Source organism: Panthera pardus, unplaced genomic scaffold, assembly GCF_024362965.1.
Source record: "Panthera pardus isolate Hobbes unplaced genomic scaffold, ASM2436296v1 HiC_scaffold_2, whole genome shotgun sequence".
In the NCBI taxonomy this organism is placed as follows: domain Eukaryota; kingdom Metazoa; phylum Chordata; class Mammalia; order Carnivora; family Felidae; genus Panthera; species Panthera pardus.
In genome coordinates, this window is record NW_026526765.1 from 94,235,501 (window position 1) to 94,256,769 (window position 21,269).

Below are 21,269 nucleotides of genomic sequence, written 5' to 3' on the forward strand. Positions count from 1 at the left end.
GCTCAAAGAACAGAGTGCCCACCATTCACCTCTACACAGAGTATCATGTTAGGCTCTTTATCCAACCAGCCTTAATCAAATTCCATGAAGAATGTTCCAATAACACCATTCAGATAACGGTGTTCTTCTATACACAACTGACTATAATTAGCCTTTTACTGTAGAAGATCTCAGGACAAGCTTAAGTTGCTCTCTTTTCCATACAGGCTAGAGTGACTTACAGGAATTTCTCTTCTAACTAGCCATTGTATTCATTCTACTTTCTACAGGGAGGTGGGAGGGCTAAAAAGAAAGGGATCTAGGGTTCCAGAAGGAATGGTGGGGGAGCAGGTGGCCAGCAAACACGGGGTGTGGCAGCTGGATAATACCTCTTTGAATACTTCGTTTTAGCTTGTTACACAGATCCACGCGGGGATTATCTACATGCTCTTCTACAGATCCCGGGCTTTGTTCTGGAGAAGGAAGGCCTCTGCTAAGATCCAACGGTACTTTACCAGTGTGCGGCGGTGGGGATGCAGCAGGGCTGTGGGTGGTGGTAGGGCTGCTGGACGCTGAGCAGGTGGTCAGGTCCAATGCTCCTATCCTTGAGTTCAATGGAGAAGTCAAGGACAGCTTTCTGGCCCTCACTGGGGAGGACGTCCTGGACACAGCCAGTGGTGGTGGGGAAGAGAATTTGCGACACAGGCGTGGGGATTTGCCATCTACCAAATGTTCACCTCTACTGTTCTGGCTGGTAGCGAAAAACAATTCTAATGACCTAAAAATAAGAGCAGAAGCTATTAACAGATTGTAGCCAAGTGAAAACGATTCCCCTGATGTTATTTAAGAACATACTCTCTACATTAAAAGGCCACAACATCATGGCACTTCTGTTGTCTTCATTTAACACTACCTATATACCACACATTTGGCAAAGGAAGACAGACACATTTTTAGGCCTTGACTAATCCCTCGCTACCAAACTGTGGTCCAAAGATAAGTAGCACTTGTATCTCTGGGGAGCTTGTTAGAAATGCAGAACTCAGGCTCTGCTATAGACATGCTAACTCACAGCCTGCAGTTTAATAAGACCCCTGGGTGATTCTTATGCATGTTAAAGTTTGAAAAGCACGACTGTTTAAAAAAAAAAAATTAAAAAAATAGGAAAGCCTAAAACAATGGAGTTAGCTTCCAAGTAATCACAGAGCCGGCAAAGATGACAGGGAATTTAGGGTTCTCAACTTCGTCCCTGGAGAACTCTCTGTGACCTCCACCCACCCCTGCTACAGGTGGGGCATGTAAGTTCCCAGGCAAGACAATCCTGCTCTGCAGAGCAACTGCTCATCTGCACGGAGATCCAGGGACCAGGGGGCAAACTTTCAGGACAGGCAAATCCTGGGCCTACCTGACGGGGATGGAGGTAAAAGGCCTCTTGTATATGTCGGAAAGTTTCGCCAGCACCACAGCTGCCGTAGTGAAAATACGATAGGTGTGCAGAAAGGTATTGAGGAAATCAATACTAAGAAACCGCAAGTCTGTCAGCCGCTCCAGAAGGCGCTCCACGCTGGCATAGCGGATCTGGGGCACTTTGCAGGAGTTGAGTGTTTTACTAAAGCAAATGTCGGTGTCATCTTTATGAAGACGGGCATCAGACCTACACACAAAGCAGGAACATAAGAACAAAACCAGGACATGGCTTCCTCTCAGCCACTGAGTATTTCCGTATTCGGAAACACACACACGTATGTGGGCTTCCCGTTGTAGTTGATAAAATACGTTGATGTGACTTATTACATAGGCAGGGCTATAAAAACATCAAATATGCCATTATAATTTAGAAAGGTCAGAATTAATTGTGGAGAAGGTAATAATAACTCATTTCACTGTGTGGACTGCTTCTGCAGGGGAAGAAAAATATTTTTTCCTCAACCTTTCTGAGTTCTTGGCTGAACCGCTTGTAATAAAAGACAAGTTAGCAAGAGAAAAACAAACAGAAGTTTATTAACATGCATACCTCACGTACACATGGGAGATACCGGGAAAAAATGAGCAACTCCAGAGGTGGCTTAGAATTCAGGTTTAAATACCGTCTTAATAGGGAAAAGGTTGGGGGGTGGGGTGGGGGAGAGATGGTGTAGGCCTCTTAGGGGAGAGTAAATGATTTTTAGGAAAGATGAATGGGCCCTTAGGAGACTAGATGGGAGGTAGGATAGTTGGGGACAGTTCATCTAGGTGTGATATTGACTCCTTGTCTCCTCCCCTATAATAAAAGTCAATCCTCCCTGGTTGATGAAATTCTCAGGGAGGGGATTTACGACAATTGAGTGCCTTTTGGAGGATCTGTCTTTACGCAAATAAGAAGAGGTCAGAGTTCCCTGCATTTGCTATTTTTCAAGTGTACAGCTCAGTCAATATGCCCAAGTAGCATGTTTTGGGGTGGTATATTCTGCTTTCACCTTTCTCCCTAGTTCAATCAAGTTTTATTAGAGAAATGAAGCCAAAAGCCCTATATAGGAGGAGCATTGCTTATACCCTTAAATCAGAATATCAGAAGTGTGCTGAAAACTAAGTCATGGGGGACGTTCTTCCCACAGACCGATAGAAGGGGGGAGGGAGACACAGATAACACTGCTATATCTGTGGTTATTTTTTTCCTCACTTCTAATTTTGTGCATTTGTGCTTCCCCCCATTTTTCTTAACTAAACTGACCAACAGATTACATTATTAGGTATTTTTCCCTTTAGAACTGGCTTTTTGACCAGTTCTACTGTTTTTCTATATTTTAATGTATTTGTGTCTGTTCTTAATTATTTTCTTCCCACACTTTCTTAACAGCTTATTTTTTCTTTTCTTTTTTTTTGTAACTTCCTGAACTGAATGCTTAATTCATTTCATTCTTCCTGGCTTATTAATGCATTTAAGGCTATCCATTTTACGAGTACAGTTTGATCCATAAATTGTGTGAATCGTTATGTCTTCATTATTTTGCAATATTTTGCAGTGTTAAAAGTGTCTTCATTAAAAAAAAAAAAAGTAATGGGAGAGATTCTCCATGAACAGTATCCACCATTGCCCCCTGCAGTGTTCTGCTTTTTATTTTTTTTTCTTATTCTATAAAACCTCCCATCTGGCTGTTCTTTAAGCTTACCAGATTTCCTGGATGCCTGAGCAGCCTCTCCAGGTGGATGAGCACACCAGGGGGAAGATGCACACAGCAGCCCTCACAATCCTTGGCTGTGCTCAGAGCCCTCAGCCCGTGGTACACATTTGTTAGAAAGGGCAAAAGAAGCCAACAGAGAAGACATGCTTGTAAGAGGACATGCTTGGAAGCAGAGGCTGAATCCAAGTGGGGCTCAAAGAAATGCACCCCTTTGCTAGGACTGCCCAGAGCCCTCACATTCCCTTCTGGAACTCCTTGTTTCCCACCACTTCCACATCTCGGAAAATCAGTGAATCGGTGAAGTCCTGGATTTCACCACTTGATTAAAGGACATGCTGCAGGGTCAGGAACGTTCAGTGAGGCAAGTGCTTGCTGAGAATCAGTTCGCTTGTTGTGAGTGCCCTTAATTAGCCCCTTCAGCACTTGGAGGGATTTTAAATTATATATTTATTTTCTTTCAAATAAAATGGAATCAATAACTTTCTTAGCTTGCTTTTGGAAATTGCCCACTCCAATGTACGCTGGATGCATGCAAAAGTACTTCATTTGCAGGCTCGAAAGAGCATTTTAAATGAGCAGCTTACCCCTGCTGAGGAAGTAAGGGTGGTCTGTTTGTTTTAGCCACATAACTGATCTCGAAAAAACAAAAGTGCTTTTTTTGAGATTCTTGAAAATAGCGTGGGGCTCTTTTTTCCACTTACTATGTGACCCTTTATCAACTTTACTTTTATGGTTCTTAATTTTCTCATTAGTAAAAAGACCTTAGACCTTTACTAAATAAGTCAATCTGTCCAGAAGATGGCTGATCAAGGTAATCACTTTCTCCTCCTACCGTTTTCCCACTAAAAATCTCTATTTTCTAAGAAAGGTGAGGTCAACTATTATTAAAAGGAAGCAAGCCTTACCCTACCCTACCCTAAAATGTAAAGCACCACTTACAGGGCTATTTTCACCCAATAAATGTCATAATTTTGCATTCTAATACTAGTTTTGAGCTTTGCATCTTTTAACCATAATTACTTTACTCAAAACACTGGAATAAATGGGGCACCTGGCTGGGTCAGTCAGTAGAGCGTTGCAAATCTTGATCTCAGGGTCATGAGTTAGAGCCTCACGTTGGAAATAGAGCCTACTTAAAAACAGCAACAAAAACACTGGGAGAAAAAAGTATGTTGTGACAATACAAAATTAAAGTAAAACTAATTATACCACTGTCCTTCAAAATTATGATTACATTTTCATTTTAAGAAAAGAAAATAAATTAAATATTATGAAATTATTTAATTTTCCTTTATTACACTGAACACAATGTTTATTTCCTAAGGGACTCTCAAGAAAGATATAATGCATTACTTAAGCCTCCTGTGATAATAACAACTCCATTTTGGTAAACACTTAAAAATGCAATCTTGAGACACCAAACCCAAATCACCTATTATAATTACTTAGGTTTTAAAAGGAAGTGGGTGCCGGCAAAGTGATGCCATGTCAGTAACAAGACACAATTAAGATAGTTTTTCTTTTAACTCAAAAAAATGTCTTTTTTTTTCATAGTATGCACTTGGGAGGCACCAATACAGAATTTAGGGTAGAACAGGGCCCCAGACGGAACTATCAGAAGGAACGGAGGTTGCAAAATTATCCTCTTTCCTCTGACTGAGGAGAACCAGGCTCAATGGAAGGAATAAATAGATGAGAAGTAAGGAATAAATAGATGAGACATTACTCTGCCTTGGGAATACATCTAGAATAGTATAGATGGTCATCAAAACATTTGTGATTCTAATAGAAAATCCTTACAGCCCGAGATCCAGGTTTCTGTTCTAGCAGGAGAGCAGTTCCTGCTCATTCAAGTGTCACTCTGTGCGCCCAAAAGCAGGGAAGTCCTGGTCTGTGCGTGAAGTAGTTACACATATGAGGTTGGACATGGGTGCTAATGGAGTGACTCTGTGTATGCGTCTACCAAGCTCAAACGGACATCACAGGGGACAGAATATGTGTTTGTGCCATAACCAGTCAGGCACAAAACTAAAGTTTGTATCTGTATTCATTTCAAAAGTCAACAAAGTGTACGTATAGCACGTGTGAAGTAGCTCTAGGGCTTTAGGAGCTTATGACTTGGCTGCAATGTCCAACTTACATATTCTCATTCTAAAGCAGGTGGGACTTTCATGGCTGTCTAACCTTCAAGAAAGTACTTTTAAAAATGGATAAAAGGAACATACACTATTTTGTGAAATATTAATATAAGAATCCTGTGGTAGAAAATTAAAATAACTCTAACCCAATGATGTGAATTTAAAAATTAAATCACGGGGTTCCTGGGTGACTCAGTTGGTTGACCATCCAACTTTGGCTCATGTCCTGATCTTGGGGTTCATGAGTTTGAACCCTGTATCAGGCTTGCTTCTGTGAACACAGAGCGAGCTTCAGATCCTCTGTCTGCCTCTCTCTCTGCCTCTCTCTCTCTCTCTCTCTCAAAAATGAATAAATATTAAAAGAAGTTATAAAAAATAAAAATTAAGTCACAATTTGGACCTCTTGATTTAATACTGCATCCTTTGTTTCTATCTTAGCATCACACATTTTTAACTAATATGGTTTTAGGAAACTATACTAAATCAAAACCTTATAAAACTGAACGCTTAAAAGAATCTTCACCCTAGAGCTTTAAAATGATCCTACCTAAAATGTTTCTAAATTTGACCAGTAATTTGAAATATTATCATTCTTTTATAATTTATATTTTTCTGTAGTAATTATGGCATTAGTATAATGTACTCTGCCTTCATCTAACATAATAATTGGTAAGTTCTAAAAGTTGTACTCTGGGGATGGTACTAATTACACTTATTACCTATTAGAAGAGGAAAATTAATGTTATTTATTGCCTTAGGACAAACGGCTCAGACCTAAAAAAAAAACAACCAACAAACCCACATTAAAAATGCATAGAGCACAAATATTTCCTTTGTTTCATGTAACTTTTGTTGAAAGATATAACAGGAATTTGGACCTCAAACAACCAAAACAATGAGAACAGGGAACAATTTGGTCAGCTTCAAAATACTCCTGAAACAATTTCTGAATTTGGAAACAAAAAAGTATGTAGAGACAAAAGCATTAATACAGAGAACAATGGCACATAGTCAGCGATATAATTTCTCATTTTAAACTACCATTTCCCTATTGATCACCTTAAATTATACGATATATTTTGTTGACCAAATAGCATGATGACAGCCCTGGGCAAATCCACATATAAGGAAAGGCAAATAGCCCTGGGCAAATCCACATATAAGGAACAGGCAGATGGTACCATGGAAAGGCCAGTTGATTCATGTCAGGTGAATCTAAACATATCTCCACAATCAAATCTGAGTAATATGATTCATACCCAGCTGGGAAGATGCCAAAAGGATCTGCCATACTTTGATCCGGCCTCTGACCCTTGGACACATCTGGCTGTCACAACTTTTTATATTGTGCTTGAAAATCTCAATAGGTTTTTTTCCTGAATGAAAGCATATGTAACAGTATAAAAAACATTTTTCTATGCTATGAATCAATAAACTATGAATTTGAAAACCCATTGTGATAGTCATATTATTTATAATAGCATATCATGAATTATTGCATTACTGCCAAGAAACATATTCACAAAATGTAGCAGAATCCTATGGAAGCAATATTTTTGCAGGGCTTTATGTTCTCAACCAATTTGATCTTGATTAAAATGTAAGGGAAAGGATTATCACACTTACTTAATCATATGTGGCACAGTAACTTTGGAATTCTCTTCAAATACTATAGTCATTAAACCATTACACCGTATATTGTCCACACACTGTGAAATTAAAAAATAAACAATTACAACCCACATGAAAACCTAGGCAGAGCATATATTCTCCAAATTGTTTATAGCCATGAAAACAATTTAGTTTCTTATTTCATCTGTGCACACACACACAGCAACAGGTAAACACTGTACACTGATGAGCAGATTCAATACCCAGTTACCAGAACTGTGCACTTGGCAAATACCTGAGGATAGAGATAGGGGCTTTTTTTTCTCCTGGAATGTATTTCCTAAGGACACTGGCCACGATGTCACATCATCACTATTCTCTGTCAGTAGCTGTACTAGTTGAGAGGTCTGTACCTTCCGACAGTAACAGCCTCTGCGATATTCATTCTCTGCCCGAGGGTGGTCTGGGGCAGGCTGCGTAAAAATAATGGCTTTCTTGGATGAAATTCACCTTCTGTCTCACTAGCAAGCTCTGTGCCTACTTCTCAGGTGGTTTTTTTGCCAACAAATACCCCCATTTTACTAGTGTCTCTAGCAGTTTCTATTGGCACCATGTTGATTTGATGAGGATGCGTTGTGTAATTTCTCCCGCTCTGGAATGCATACAGTCCTGTTTATCTTTTACTCTTTTCTTTCCAGGAGGAAAACTCAGGAAATTTTGTTAATTTCCTCTGTCTTGTTTACTTACGCCTTATCAATTTAAAATTTCCCTTTGCAATTAGAGAAGGGTTAGAGAAGGATTTATTTTGAATTACACATATTCCTTTTGAACAAAATAGAAAATGAAAAAAAGATTTAAGCAATTTTTAAAATCAGAAAATATTTCTAGTTACTAGGTTACCATATAGTGATTTATGATTGTAGTTAAATGGCGTGAAGATGTTGATTGGTATTGTGGGGGAGGGGATGGGAAAGAGTGCTGTTGGAGGACAGGGCTCACACACAGACAGGGAGGGGAGAGATGAGGTAAGTGATCCTTTACCCCACTGGCCTTCTTTTCATTTTTAGTATCTCTAAAGCACAGTGAGGCTGCCGCTTGGGTAACCAACACAGGAAACAAGAGGACAGAGATGGTGTTTGATGAAAACTGTGGAAAATGAACAATGTTACTTCAGTTTCCTTTAACATTCTAAGCAAATGGCACAGCTACACAAACAACAGCTTTAGGATGATTTAGGATTATATTTTCCATGTTTAAATTTTTCTGTTTGGTTCTTTGACTGATCAACCTGGTCCGTTTTACATAGTAATCTTTTTCTTTCTTTCCTTCCTTCCTTCCTTCCTTCCTCCCTTTCTTTCTTCCCTTTCTTTCTTTTCTTTCTTTCTTTCTTTCTTTCTTTCTTTCTTTCTTTCCTTCTTTCTTTCTTATCTCTTTCTTTCTCTCATCCTTCCTTCCTCCCTCCCTCCCTCTCTCTCTCTTTCTTTATTATATTTTAAACATTCTTATTTTACAGTCTTTTCCAAATTGTCACCAGCAGTGTTAATTCTATCATTCGCTGTGCTTCTGACTCTCTCAAAATAGATAATTTACTCACAAGACTTGTGATTTCTGATTCTGAGCACACTGTAATGAGCCCTGAATTGTAGAAGTGTTGCTAATGGAGTGACTTTGTGTATGCTTCTACCAAGAAGTCTTAGGATTTCAAGAGTCTCAAAAACCGCTTTTACATTAATTCCTCAGTTTGGATTTTTCATACCATGTGAATACGATACATTTAAATTTCAAATCTATAGGTTGGAAACACACTCATTTTTTTTCAAAGGAGATTTTTTTTTAAACTCAGAACCCAAAACAAAGACAAACTTCCTTAATTATTTTCTGGGCTAACAGGAAGAGGTTTTGAGTTCTTATTTCACAGTTGTGATACTCTTCCAAAATCTAGGCTTTAAACAGGGAGCTTAATTCCTTTAAGGGGCCCAAGGCTGCCTCTCATTCCCTTTAGTGAAAACCCCTTGGGCTTGAGACCAATACTCAATCTAAAATCATTCTCAGGCCTCTATGTCTTCAGCTTATAAGCTTTCTACTCTAATTTTAAGTTTCTTTGGTATTTCTGATAACCAGAGATTACCTTTTATTCCTGTAAATATCACCAATGTATTAATTTTTTTCTTTTATACTGATTTTAAAGATTTATTTATTTATTTAAGTAATCTCTCAACCCATGTAGCTTGAACTCACAACCCCAAGTCAAGAGCTGAACACTCTACTGACTGAGCCAGCCAGGCGCCCTTTTATTCGATTTTATATGTTAAGCACTTCTGTTTTTATATCTAGAGAGGATCTAAATCAGCTCAGTCCTCCACACAGTCAGAATTGGAACCTGAGATAAATATTTTAGACCCAAAAGAGATTTATGTGATAACTTTTGACCATCTCATTATCCAGTGTCATACCTCATTCATAAATCTTTCTGATTTACTGTGTGAGGCATTACAATTATTTTCAATAGAAAAAAAGGAAAATTTCACTTACACTCAAGTTTCAGGAGAACAAAACATACATGTAGTCTAAACCGCAACTCAAAAGACCATGTAATAAAAATCCTCATTTCCTAGAGGCTCCATAGACAGGGTGCAGTGACAACATGAGTGTGAACAAACAGAACTCTCAGGGGCTCTGGGTCCACCAGCTCTATTTCAACGAGAGTATCCTGTCTTTATCTTGCTTGCATTTGGGACTTTCAATAATGCTGCACTGAAGAACGGGTTCTCTTCCATAAAAAGTTAAGACTATAATAGAGTTTATAAATATGAGTATGTGTATGAATATATTTATATTGGAAGGCATGGTATTATTCATGACCATATAAGCCTGTCTTTTAATTGTGCTGGGGAAAAGTGACTTGAGCCCTGGGAAAATGAATATGCTTCACTCATTCAAGAAGAATCGTGATAAGCAAGGTGTCACATATCTTTAAGGATGTATCAAATTTATACGAATTACAGTGAACCTTGAAATTAATAGGGTTAATAGAGTAACTTTTATGTTCACAATAGCCCCAGGTAGTTTTGATGCAACTGGTCCCTGGACAATTGTTGAAAATGACTTCTCCAGCAAGGTCTTTTGAGGATCTTGCTTAAGCCAATACCTGCTCAAAGGTCAGTAGTCTACTGTGTCACCATGCTTTTTTCTTCTGAGAAGAAAAGGTTAGATTCAATTTTTCTCTTTTAATTCATCTTTTTATGTTGAAGTAAAAAATTCCCTATTGATTCCAGAGAAGCTATTTTAAGGGAGAAAGCATGTGAGAGTGCTATGGATTTGTCTACACAAGGTATACATTTTGACACATCTGCCCAAACCAAGCTCAGAGGTGAATTTTAATTCTGCATTTTAGTTAATATCCATAATTATAGACAAATCTGTTTAATATACCATTATGTATGACAGGAAGACAAGCATAAATGAATGCACTATATTGAAATGAATGGTCAAATCCTCAGCCTCAAATTTTTCCCTATAAATAGATGAAAAGGAAAAGAATTATTGGTCAAGACCATTAGCCATTTGTTCATTTTGTTGGAGGTGCCAACAGTTAATTATGGGCTTACTGGTGTAACTAAAGGTGTAATTAATCATTCAAGCAATTGTTACTTCTAAAAATTACAGCTTCAGAGAAAGAGGCCTGGCAAAATCAATAGTCTTAATTTTTGTAAAGAGTTCTTTATGTGAAACTGGGAATGTATCAATTCTCAGGAACTACTTTATTATCTTAAATAAGAGCTATATGTGATTAGCGTAACATGGTATAATAGCTTAGCAATGTGGCTTTAAATCAAGTCATGAAAAAATTAAGATCCACCAAAATAAAAAGTGACAAAAATAAAATGACAAAATAATGGGGAACATATTCAAAATTTGAATTGAAAGATGTTTATTTCCCTAGTCTGTAAGGATAGCTCCAATGAATAAATGTCTATTTGGCATAAACAGACAAGAGACAGAAATGGCAGAAAATGTTAATCTCATTGATAAATATAGAAATGTAAATTAAAACCACTAGAGAATCATACCACTTTTCCATTAAATAGGAAGATGTGATAAATATGATAAAACTCAATCTTGGCACAGAACTTAGAAAAAAGTTACACTGGTATCTTGCCAATGATGTAGTGAGATGATGCATTTTGGCGACCTGTCAAGTCATGAATCATGAAATCACGGAAGTGATCAGACCCTTTGTACCAACCTTACCCTCTGTGGGGAAGATATGGCAACAAGGACTTTGATAGGGGAAGAAACTCCCTGTAAAACAATGTTTAGCATGACATCACATATTAATGCTAAAATCTGGGATATATCCATTTATTTAGGAAAAGCTGGAAAAATGGTATGTTAATGTGGTAGTGTGTGTGTGTGTGTGTGTGTGCGCGTGTGTGTGGCTATTAGAAGACACCAATATGAAGAATCTGCAGGAATAAAGATGTAAATGAGGTAAAATGTGAAAATTATGTATATACATACACTGAGAGCCAAACTGTAAAATTATTTCTGTATGACAGGATTCTAGGGGGTTTAGAGAAGGAAACCATTAATTTTCAGAGTGGAGCTTTTCCATTTAATTGTGCAAAAGTGATCTGTGGAGTTGTTAACCCAGGGAAGGGTAGGGGTGCCTGGAATGTAGACTCAGGAATCTGCAAGTTTACAAAAACCCTCAGGCAACTCTACTATAGTTATCTGTGGAAATACTTTGATAAACATTAATTTAATGTGCTGAGTGTTGAGAATATTTTTAGTTCCTTTTTATGTCCATATTTTTACATATCCATAATAAAATATTAAATAGTACATTTTCAAGCTTTCAGTGGGTTCGTCTTATTAATAATGAATCTGTCCAGAGACATATTGGGAGACTGACAAATAGCATCAATGTATGTGTAGCACATAATTTCCTCCATAAAATGAAATTGCTTCAAGCAGAGAAGAAAGCCAGTTGAGATGTGCTGCTTGGCAGCAACCTAGGCTCAATCAACAGTGGAGCACTCTGTCCCTACCATCCACCAATCAAACCTTGCATCGGCAAAATCACTAAATATCTCAGAGCGTTCACCGTTCTACTCAGCCTTTAATAGCAGTTGACACGTGACCACTCCCTCCTTGGTGCACTTTCCTCACTTGACTTCCAGGACACCACACCCTCTTGGCTGTCCTACCACACTAGTGGAACCTTCTCAGTCCTCTTGCTGTTCTCCATGACTCCTCAGTCAGTCCATGGCCTTTTTCTCATTTCTATCTGTACTTACTCTCTGGGTGGTCTCAATACTCTCACAGACTTAAATACCACCTAACTGACACAGACTCTCCCACCCAGACCTCTCTCCTAAATGCTGGACTGCTGCTTACTTAGCAACTCCATGCAAATGTCTAACAGCCTTCTGAAACTGAACATATCCAGAGTAAGCTTCTGATAATTCACCACAAAATCTCCCTGTCCCAGAAGATTTTCCCATCCTGTTAATGACAACTCCATTCTTCCCATTGCTCAGGCCAAAACTCTGAAGACATCCTTAAATCTTCCTTCTCTCTCACACCCCAAATATAAGCCATAATAAAACCCTGTTGGTTTGACCTTAAAAATGAGTCCAGAATCAAAACTTTTATCTCCAACTCCATTCCTACCATTGGTCTGAGCCTTCAAGACTTCTCACCTGGTTTATCACAGGTGAGATAATCCTGTTCAGCTCCTTCTCGTTCAGCTCCCCACTTCCACGCTTGCCCTCTACTCCCAGTCTATGCAGGTAAAACAGCAGGTAAAGAGATCCTTTTAAAACTGAAGTCAGATGATGGAATTCCTTCATCAAACCTTTTAAGAGCTTTTCATTGGACTCAGAATCCAAGCTAAAGCCCTTTCATTGGTTTAGGAGGCCTTCCCTGGTTGGACTTCTGTTACCTCTCTGACTTCCTCTTCTCCTGTTATCCCTCTCGCACAATCCATTTCAACCACACTGACTTCATGCTATTCGTCAAAATATGCAGTGTCCTCCTACTTTAGAGTCTTTGCAATGGCTCTTCCCCCTGTTTGAAATGACTTCCCCTTTATCATATATTTACAATGGTATTTCCATCACCTGCTACAGTCATTGTTTAGATGTCTCCTGCAGCCTGAGGTGACCACCATTTTAAAACTGTACTGACCCACACCTACCCCCAGTAACGCAATCCTTCCTACTCTGTCCTATCACCTTCTAACATAAAACAGTATGTACTTATTTAGTACATTTATTGTTTATTTTCAATCTTCCTCACACTAGAATGTAAGCTACATAAGGTCAGTGAATTTTTATTGTTATTGTCTCTTTTGTTCATGACATATCACAGGTGCCTAAGCAGTGCCTGGCATATAGTACCACTGCAAAAATATATTTGCTGAATACATGAAATAACGTGTGTTAAAGTCATACAACAACAGGTTCCATTAAACATAGTAATTTCATGAATTATATCATTGTCACTCAAAAAGATATAACTTTCTGTTAGCTTTATTCTCCAATTCATTTATAGATACCATCTAGTAGGACTTAACATATTAGCCATAGAGACTTAGAAAAATATCAACAAGTTGTGTACTTCTGCCTCAAGATGTAGTTTAATAGAAAGACTCACTTGGATGCTTATGGCAAAGCATTGTATCCTTTCTTTAAAAAAAAACAATCACAGGATCATCCATGCACCCAAGGGTCTTTCTTTCTTTAGCAATGCCTCACCAGGCGTGCTAAGTAAGGTTATTTAGAGCTTTTATCAATTCTGTACCTTAGGAGTCTGAATTACATCATAAGGTAGAAGCTAGAAGCAGCTGGAAAAAAACCTTTGCCTCCTCATATTCTCTCCAGTCTTCCTACTCATCTTGGCTTCCCAACACCTATAAAACTGTGTTGCATTAAGCTGTCCACTTTTCCTTTCTTCCCTACTGGCCTATCTCACTGAGACCAGAGACCATCACCATATCTCTGATACCTACAAGATACCTGGCAGAAATAGTCATAGAATCAGTGAATGATTCAGAATTTCATTAGGTAAGAGATGCATTACAGAGTCTAAAGTATTAATTCATACGGCACAGAGCTAATGAAAGTATTAATAAATCACAAGGATATAATTATGCAAATATAGAAAAGCCCATGTTTTCATTCCTTTTTTGGCCATAAAAGAAGCATCTTCACTTTAAGCTATTTATTCACCATCAAAGGAGTCCTGGGGATATATAAGTAAAAATCTAGCACTCTTGTAGAGTTTGTTTAGAATGCCAATAAAAGACATGGATTAGATATGACTTATGACTCAACACAGTTGTGTAACTTTGGACAAATACTTAGCCTTCCAAACCTTAGATTTCTCACCTGTGAAATGGAACTGATATTTCTGTTTACCTTCCGAATACTCCTATAAAGATCGAATTAGATTAAGTCTGTAAAAAGCTCTTTGACATATCAAAATAATTAATTTTTCCTTTCCTTGTCTGTTTTCCCTCAGTTTTCAGTCACTCAGAAAAAAATTAAGTCTCTGAAGAACTAAGACATAGCTCATATTTTTACCTAAGTTTTATATACAAACTACTATGAGCTCTTCAGAAAAGGATAAGGTGGGGTGCCTGGGTGGTTCAGTCAGTTAAGTGTCGATCTCTTGACTTCAGCTCAGGTCACGATCTCACAGTTTGTAGGTTCAAGCCCCACATTGGGCTCTGCGCTGGCAGTGTAGAGACTGCTGGGATTCTCTCTCCCCCTCTCCCCTGCTCGTGTGCTCTGTCTGTCTCTCTCTCTCTCTCTCTCCAAATAAATAAATAAACTTCTAAAAAAAAGAAAAATAGAAGGCAATTGAATCTATAGTATATGCTTTTTCCATTTGCCCCAGTCTTCCTTGAGTTAACAACTTAGAAGATAATTACCGAGTCCTCTGTTAATATTATCCTTACATGAACATTTGTCTCCAAATTGGCTAATGGAGTAAACATCATGTGGAGCTTGTATTTAGGAATGTACAAGCCCAATCACGACTAGTTTTGATATATATCCAATTTCTGAATAAATGCAGGAATCCCTTAACTGGGCATTGTGGATCAAGGAAAAGTAAGCAAATCTGTTTCCTAGTTTTTTCAATATAAAATACAGGAAAGCTCATTTTCATATTTCATACTATAGACAGTTTCTCTTCTTTGATGTGATTCTTTAATTTGTGATTTCTCATCAGAGCCCTTGTTAGCTGTTTTTGCATCTCTCACAATTCTCCTACCTCAGAAACAAATAAGCAAAAGATAAGCTAGTGGAGGTCGCTGGAGAATTTATTACTAACAGGGCAATTTTAACACCGTTCAATACACGTGATTACATTCACAGCCTGTACAAGAATGCCTAGGAACTAAAATGCAAGTACCACAATTCAGGTAAATTTTAGCCTTATAAAGAAAGACAAACAAACAACAACAAATGATCCCAGCTAGCAAGATACACAGTGGTGATGGCAGTGTCCACAGCAACTAGATGTATTTTTTTAACAAAAATAAAATAACTAAAAGCCTTCCCCCAAAATTTATGGTGTGAAATAAACACACACATACACAAACAAACAAAATCACAATTTATGGCAAACGCCACTCGCTTACCTGACTTATGTCACTCGTCCAGGCAGCTTTCTCCTGACGTGAAGGTGCCAACAGGACTACAGTGAATGGGGCAGCATCTGGAGGCTCCACTACTATTTTAAAATCTAGATGTCCAAACACTTGTCCAGAACCTTTGGCTTCAATACATGCAAACCAACCAATTAGATGTGAATATAAAAATATGTGTGATAGCTACTTTCACAGACTTCTGGTAATACGATGGATGTCCGTTGAAGTCCAGAATCTTATTTCAGCAACATGGCACTTCTTAGGCAAGGGGAAGCCTTTACTAAGCTCATAAGTAGACAAAAAAGCTGAGGTCAGCAGGTTACTCAGGACTAGGATCTCTGGCTCCTACTCATTTCCTCTTTTCTTTTTTTGAAATTGCCATAATCTACAGAATTCCAACAACTCTCTAATTTAATTCCTTTTCTGCCTTCCACTGAAAAGTCACTATCGTGAGACAAATTCAATAAAATGTGAATTCCCAAAGATGGTTTTAACGAAGCTCACAGGTTAAATGATTCAACAGAACTTTTCATATATAAACGACTTCAGGGAGTTTATTCTCAGCATCTCTCCTGCCTCCTTAAGCAGCTCGCCTTAGCTATAAGTAAATAAAAACTATAAGACCCTTTTATTCTACCATAATTCTAAGAGATAGAATGTGACTTACAGTCATCATCACTTGCATCGGGCTCCTCAATCAAAGTACATTCTATTAGAGAGAGAACCCCACCTGTCTGGAAACAAACCAATTTTTCATTAAGAGGCTGACAGTCTTGCATAAGTTGGGAAGCTCAGATACATAAACCTTATATTCAAATTGTCACAGAAGAAAGCATAGCAATTCTGCATCACAAATAATTTTTCATAGATTCCAAAACTACAGTTAGCTGTATAAAAGTAATTAAACACACTGAATTTCATGATTCTTCTGCACCAACTGCCTCTCACTCCCAGGGTTTATAAATTTAGCAAGCCAGCCTACAGGAGACTAGATGGCACCTTGAGAGTGAATGCAGCTAGACCCACCAACCAGGAAGTGCTTTAAGCAGCAGAAAGCCATCATCCTGGTGTTGGATAATAGTTGTTAGGTACTAATAACAAAAGGTATAGATAGGTACTTTTTCTATAAAGGGCCAGACAGTAAATCATTTAGGCTTTACAAGCCATATCTCTATCGCAACTATTCAAATCTGCCATTTTAAAAGCATGAAAGCAGCCAGACAATATATAAACAAATGAGCATGGCTGTGTTCCAATAAAACTTTATTAACAGGCAGCAGGCTGTGGGCCATGGTTTGCTGACTCTTGGTATAGAGCAAGATAAAATAGGATTTAGCAAATATTCTATCAATATACTGCAGTGATTTAATAAGATTTTTGTAGCTCAGTAGTCATCAACTAGTAATTTTTTCTAGGTTATGATTTTAATTGCACTTCTTTATGGAAATGGACACTGAAATTTCTATTTTTTGGATTCGATTAACAACAAAGTACATGCCAGGCTTAGCAACTGTACATTACCTCACTATGCAATTGTGACAATCTGGGTTTTATGATACTGGATATGGGAAAGCCATAATTAAATTAATCTCAATCCCTCTTAAGTGCATGGAACATAAATGGAATAGTCACATAAAACCCATACCTTGAGCAGATGCAGCTTTCCTCCTGAACTTCTTGTACAAATTAAAAAGTGTTTTGTAAATAAGAAGCACTGTCTTTCTCCTTCCTTTTTCAAAGACAGTGAACCCAGGCGAACTTTACTAAGTTTCCCCCTCTCAACAGAAGGTACTTGAATAAGAGAACCTGGTAATCACAAAAGTGAAGAATACACAGCAATTAAAATTTTTTCAAGTGAGAGCTATTCTTGATGCAATAAACTCTAGGACCTGTTTCCCAAGATACCAAGGATTTATTTGATGCACCATTGGAAGTAAATCCTCTACACTCTGAGCAGAAGAGAGAATGCATTGTGTTTTAAGGGCCTAACTAATTCTCACTATTTTTTGATTTATTGATTTCAGAGAGAGAAAGGGAGAGGGAGAGAGAGCAAGCAGCAGAGCAGCAGAGAGAGGGAGAGAGAGAATCCCAAGCAGGTTCCACACTGTCTGCCCAGAGCCCAACTCGAGGCTCGATCCCATGGGCTGTGAGATCATGACCTGAGCTCATATCAAGAGTTGGATGCTTAACCAACTGAGCCGCTCAGTCACCCCTAATTCCTACTATTTTTATAAAACATTTCAGACTTGATTATTTACTAATAAACTGTAAAATAAATTTGAAAGAAAGCCAAACTGAATTCAGAGAACAAGGCACTTGTGTCATCTGTCCCTCGGTGATCTTATCTCAATCAATTTAAGAATAAGATACATGGGGTGCCTGGATGGCTCAGCCCGTTAAGCGTCTGACTTTGGCTCAGGTCATGATCTCATGGTTCGCAAGTTCGAGGCCAGTGTCACGCTCTGTGCTGACAGCTGAGAGCCTGGAGCCTGCTTGGGGTTCTGTGTCTCCCTCTCTCTCTGCCCCTCTCCTGCTTGTGCTCTGTCTCTCTGTCCTTCTCTCTCAAAAACAAATAAAAAATATTTTAAAAAATTTTTAAAAGAAATTAAAAAAAGAACAAGATATATACTGTATAATTGCATATAGTAATAAAATAACATAGTAAAAAGAAGATAGAATTTATTCTTCCTGAGGCACTGTAGGTAGACAAATAACATAATACAAAAATAAAATTTACACTGCATGTATATTATAAAAATAAACAAATTAAACAATTCAATGCAACTTAGTTAATTAAAATTAACTAAGGGCAGCTATTTCAGATTATATTTAAATTATGTGTGATAAAAATTTTGTGGAATTTAAATGGAAAAGAATTCATAAAGTCTATACCCAGAGCATTCCCGTGAACAAAACTGTCTTCTATTCAATGTGAGAATCTCTACATAGATTTTATACAAGTTCATCCTAATAATGACCTCCCCACAAAATAAAATTCCAATCTAAGTTAGACAGCAAACCAAAACAAACACTAGGAAAGATTCTTGTCAATACCTTGACTTCTGAAATAGTGATATTACTGAGTCAGCGATATTACTACGATTTGTTCAATCTACCACTACTTAAAATGCAGCCTTACAAAGACACATATCAGTCTCATAAGAACCGTTAACTGCATATTCAACCCTTAAATATTAACAGGGGTCAGCACTAAAAAATGAGATTGCAGGCAACCTCATTTCCTCTTCAGACATTTTCTGCATTTCCTGATTTTTTTTTTAATGGTCACAGATTCCTTTGATAAGTGGGGAAAGCCCCACTAAAGTTGTTCGTATACGTAAAATGGTAAAACTATGACTGTGGGTCACAAAATGTTCACGTTAGCATATGAATACTCCAAACAGCATCTACTTTTTAACAGAGCTGAAGGTGGGGAGGTGGGTAGATGAGGAGCAAACCTCCGTGTGCAGATTCCATCTCCTCAGGTGAGTGTTTAGGTGGGACTGCTAGACAGAGGCACAGTAGGCAGCTATTTGGGGGCCTAAAGAACAGCATGGAAGTAGTCCTGGGGAAGGCTGTGGGCCCTGGGAACAAAGGGTAGGAGAAGGCTTGACTCCACCAAAGGGAACGGGCAAGGGGAGAGCGAAGGAAGGAGGTGAGGCAGGTGGGAGCAAGCTGTCAGAGAGCGCGGGCAGCAAGTAATTAAATTTGAAGAGCAGAGGAGGGGTGGGGAGAGCAAAAGGCAGATTGCCTAGATAAGTAAATGAGTAACAGCAGAAGGACTGCACTCATGGGGCTCACGGGGCAGAATCAAAGCCAGAGGAGCTCTTTCGGAGGACCTGGTTAGCCCCTGATTTCACAGAAGGGAAAACTGAGGCCTGAGGGGCTGAGCAGTCGTCACCTGAGTGAGCCACGCTGCCAAGAGATGGCAGTGGATTCAGCAACATAAACAATGACACCTGGAAAGGGATCGGATAGGAAAAGACAGTCCGTTGTAGCTTTGCCATGGGGGGTCGTGAGATCAGCTAGGGCAGAGTGAAAGACTGGAGCTGAAGACAAATAAATGTCCTGGTGGATAAACAGGTTCAGGAGTCATTTTCAGAAAGGTTATAACCAAGTTTATGAAGATTCAATATAATGTGTCGTTAAGTGTTCTAGCATTTAATGATTTTGCAGATCAGAAATTACAGAATACATGTTTGCTCATGTATTAGTAATACTGTGGATTAAAACTTTGAGGTAAAAAAATAAACATTTCCTTGTGAACGATACACTAATATGTTTAATCGATAACCGTTCATCCTGTATATTCAGCCTACACAGAAGTCTATATGTCAGAATTAAAAGTGAGGGATTTCAACACTATTTTCGGTTTATAAAATAATCATATTGGGAAAAACATGTTAAGTGGACTTTTTTTATATTTCATTTTATCTTTGACCTGGTGTTTCAATACAACTCTAAGACTTGAAGATTCCTCTCTAGTTAGTAAAAATTAAAGGAATAGTTTGTATTAGTAATTCCTCAATATCAAACCATTGCTATGTCACAGTTCCTTGTGTCTCTCTCACAATAATTGGGGTCAATTTACAACAAAACTTGTGTTATTTCAATCACTAAATTCCCAAAGAATGGCATTCAGGACTAATGCCCTTATTCTTCATTCCACCCAGTGTGAAAAGGAATGATGAGCAACTTCCAGGTTACTGGGTTAGGCATTTGAGAAAGTACAAATATTTGTGGACCCCATGTTACAACTCCAAAGAACACTGCTACCCTAAAAGGACATGACTGTGAGTCGGGGAATAGTTAAGGTATCACAGAGGTCCGAGACTCATTCTCAATGCATTTCACTCTGAATTCAGTAACCTTCACTTAATTATCCTGGTTCACATTTCCACAAGACATTGGCTATGCATAATGGGTTTTCGGCAAAATGTCAATTTAGAGTGCCTCATCTTCTACTAAATGTTCATATATATTTCATGTTATTGAAAAACAGAAACTCATTCCAAAATTTAGATCTTGGTTTTTAAATTTATGTCATACTCTCACAGGCACTGGTTTAAATGTTTTTGTGGGTATCAGCTCATTAAATTTTCACCACGACCCTAAAATCTAGGTGCTATTAACTCCAACTTAAGGAGAGGAAACTGAGACAAAGAAAAATTAAATAAATTGCTCAATATCCTACAGCAAGGAGATGGTGGAGGCAAAATTTGACCTCCAGCGACATGGCTATACTGTCTTCCTATTACTGTTTCAGACTCTTACACTTTAGTTCAACAAACTTTGAGTAGATTTTGGAACATAAATGACATTATCAGACTACATTGCGATACAGTCCTTTGCATCCTGCTCATCAACTGTTTAATGATTAGCATCAATTTACAATAAAACCTCTGTTACTTTAATCACTAAATTCCCACAGATTGACATTCAAGATTATCTGATGCCCCTATTCTAAGGAGGCCTTTCCGACATCCTGGGCGACTTATTTTTTCTAGTCCTCAGAATAAACATTCATTTAAGGTTGAAACGACACATATATTTGTGCATATGCACACTTGTACACACACAAATACAGACACACTGCAACATACCTCATACTATCCCTAAAAGTAAATAACACAAATACTAGCAGACAATTAGAGATAATTTGTAGTCCATTTCATAGGAAATGGAATCCATCAAAGTTTAAAAAAATAAAAAACCCAC

The 21,269-nt window shown here is 38.1% G+C and overlaps 1 protein-coding gene across 2 annotated transcripts in view; it reads right to left on the reverse strand.

Moving 5' to 3' along the window:
- Positions 1-21,269, reverse strand: part of RASGRF2 (Ras protein specific guanine nucleotide releasing factor 2) — a 240,831-nt gene that overhangs the window by 106,519 nt on the left and 113,043 nt on the right. Inside the window, exons 10-15 of one of the 2 annotated variants that reach the window (XM_019462875.2) lie at positions 17,197-17,357; positions 16,219-16,285; positions 15,543-15,679; positions 6,905-6,987; positions 1,385-1,633; positions 495-757 (exon numbers count right to left, since the gene is read on the reverse strand). In XM_019462875.2, coding sequence (XP_019318420.1) covers positions 495-757; positions 1,385-1,633; positions 6,905-6,987; positions 15,543-15,679; positions 16,219-16,285; positions 17,197-17,357 — 960 coding nt within the window. Of the gene's footprint in view, positions 1-368; positions 758-1,384; positions 1,634-6,904; positions 6,988-15,542; positions 15,680-16,218; positions 16,286-17,196; positions 17,358-21,269 lie in introns of both variants that reach the window. The other variant, XM_019462873.2, reaches the window with a different exon arrangement.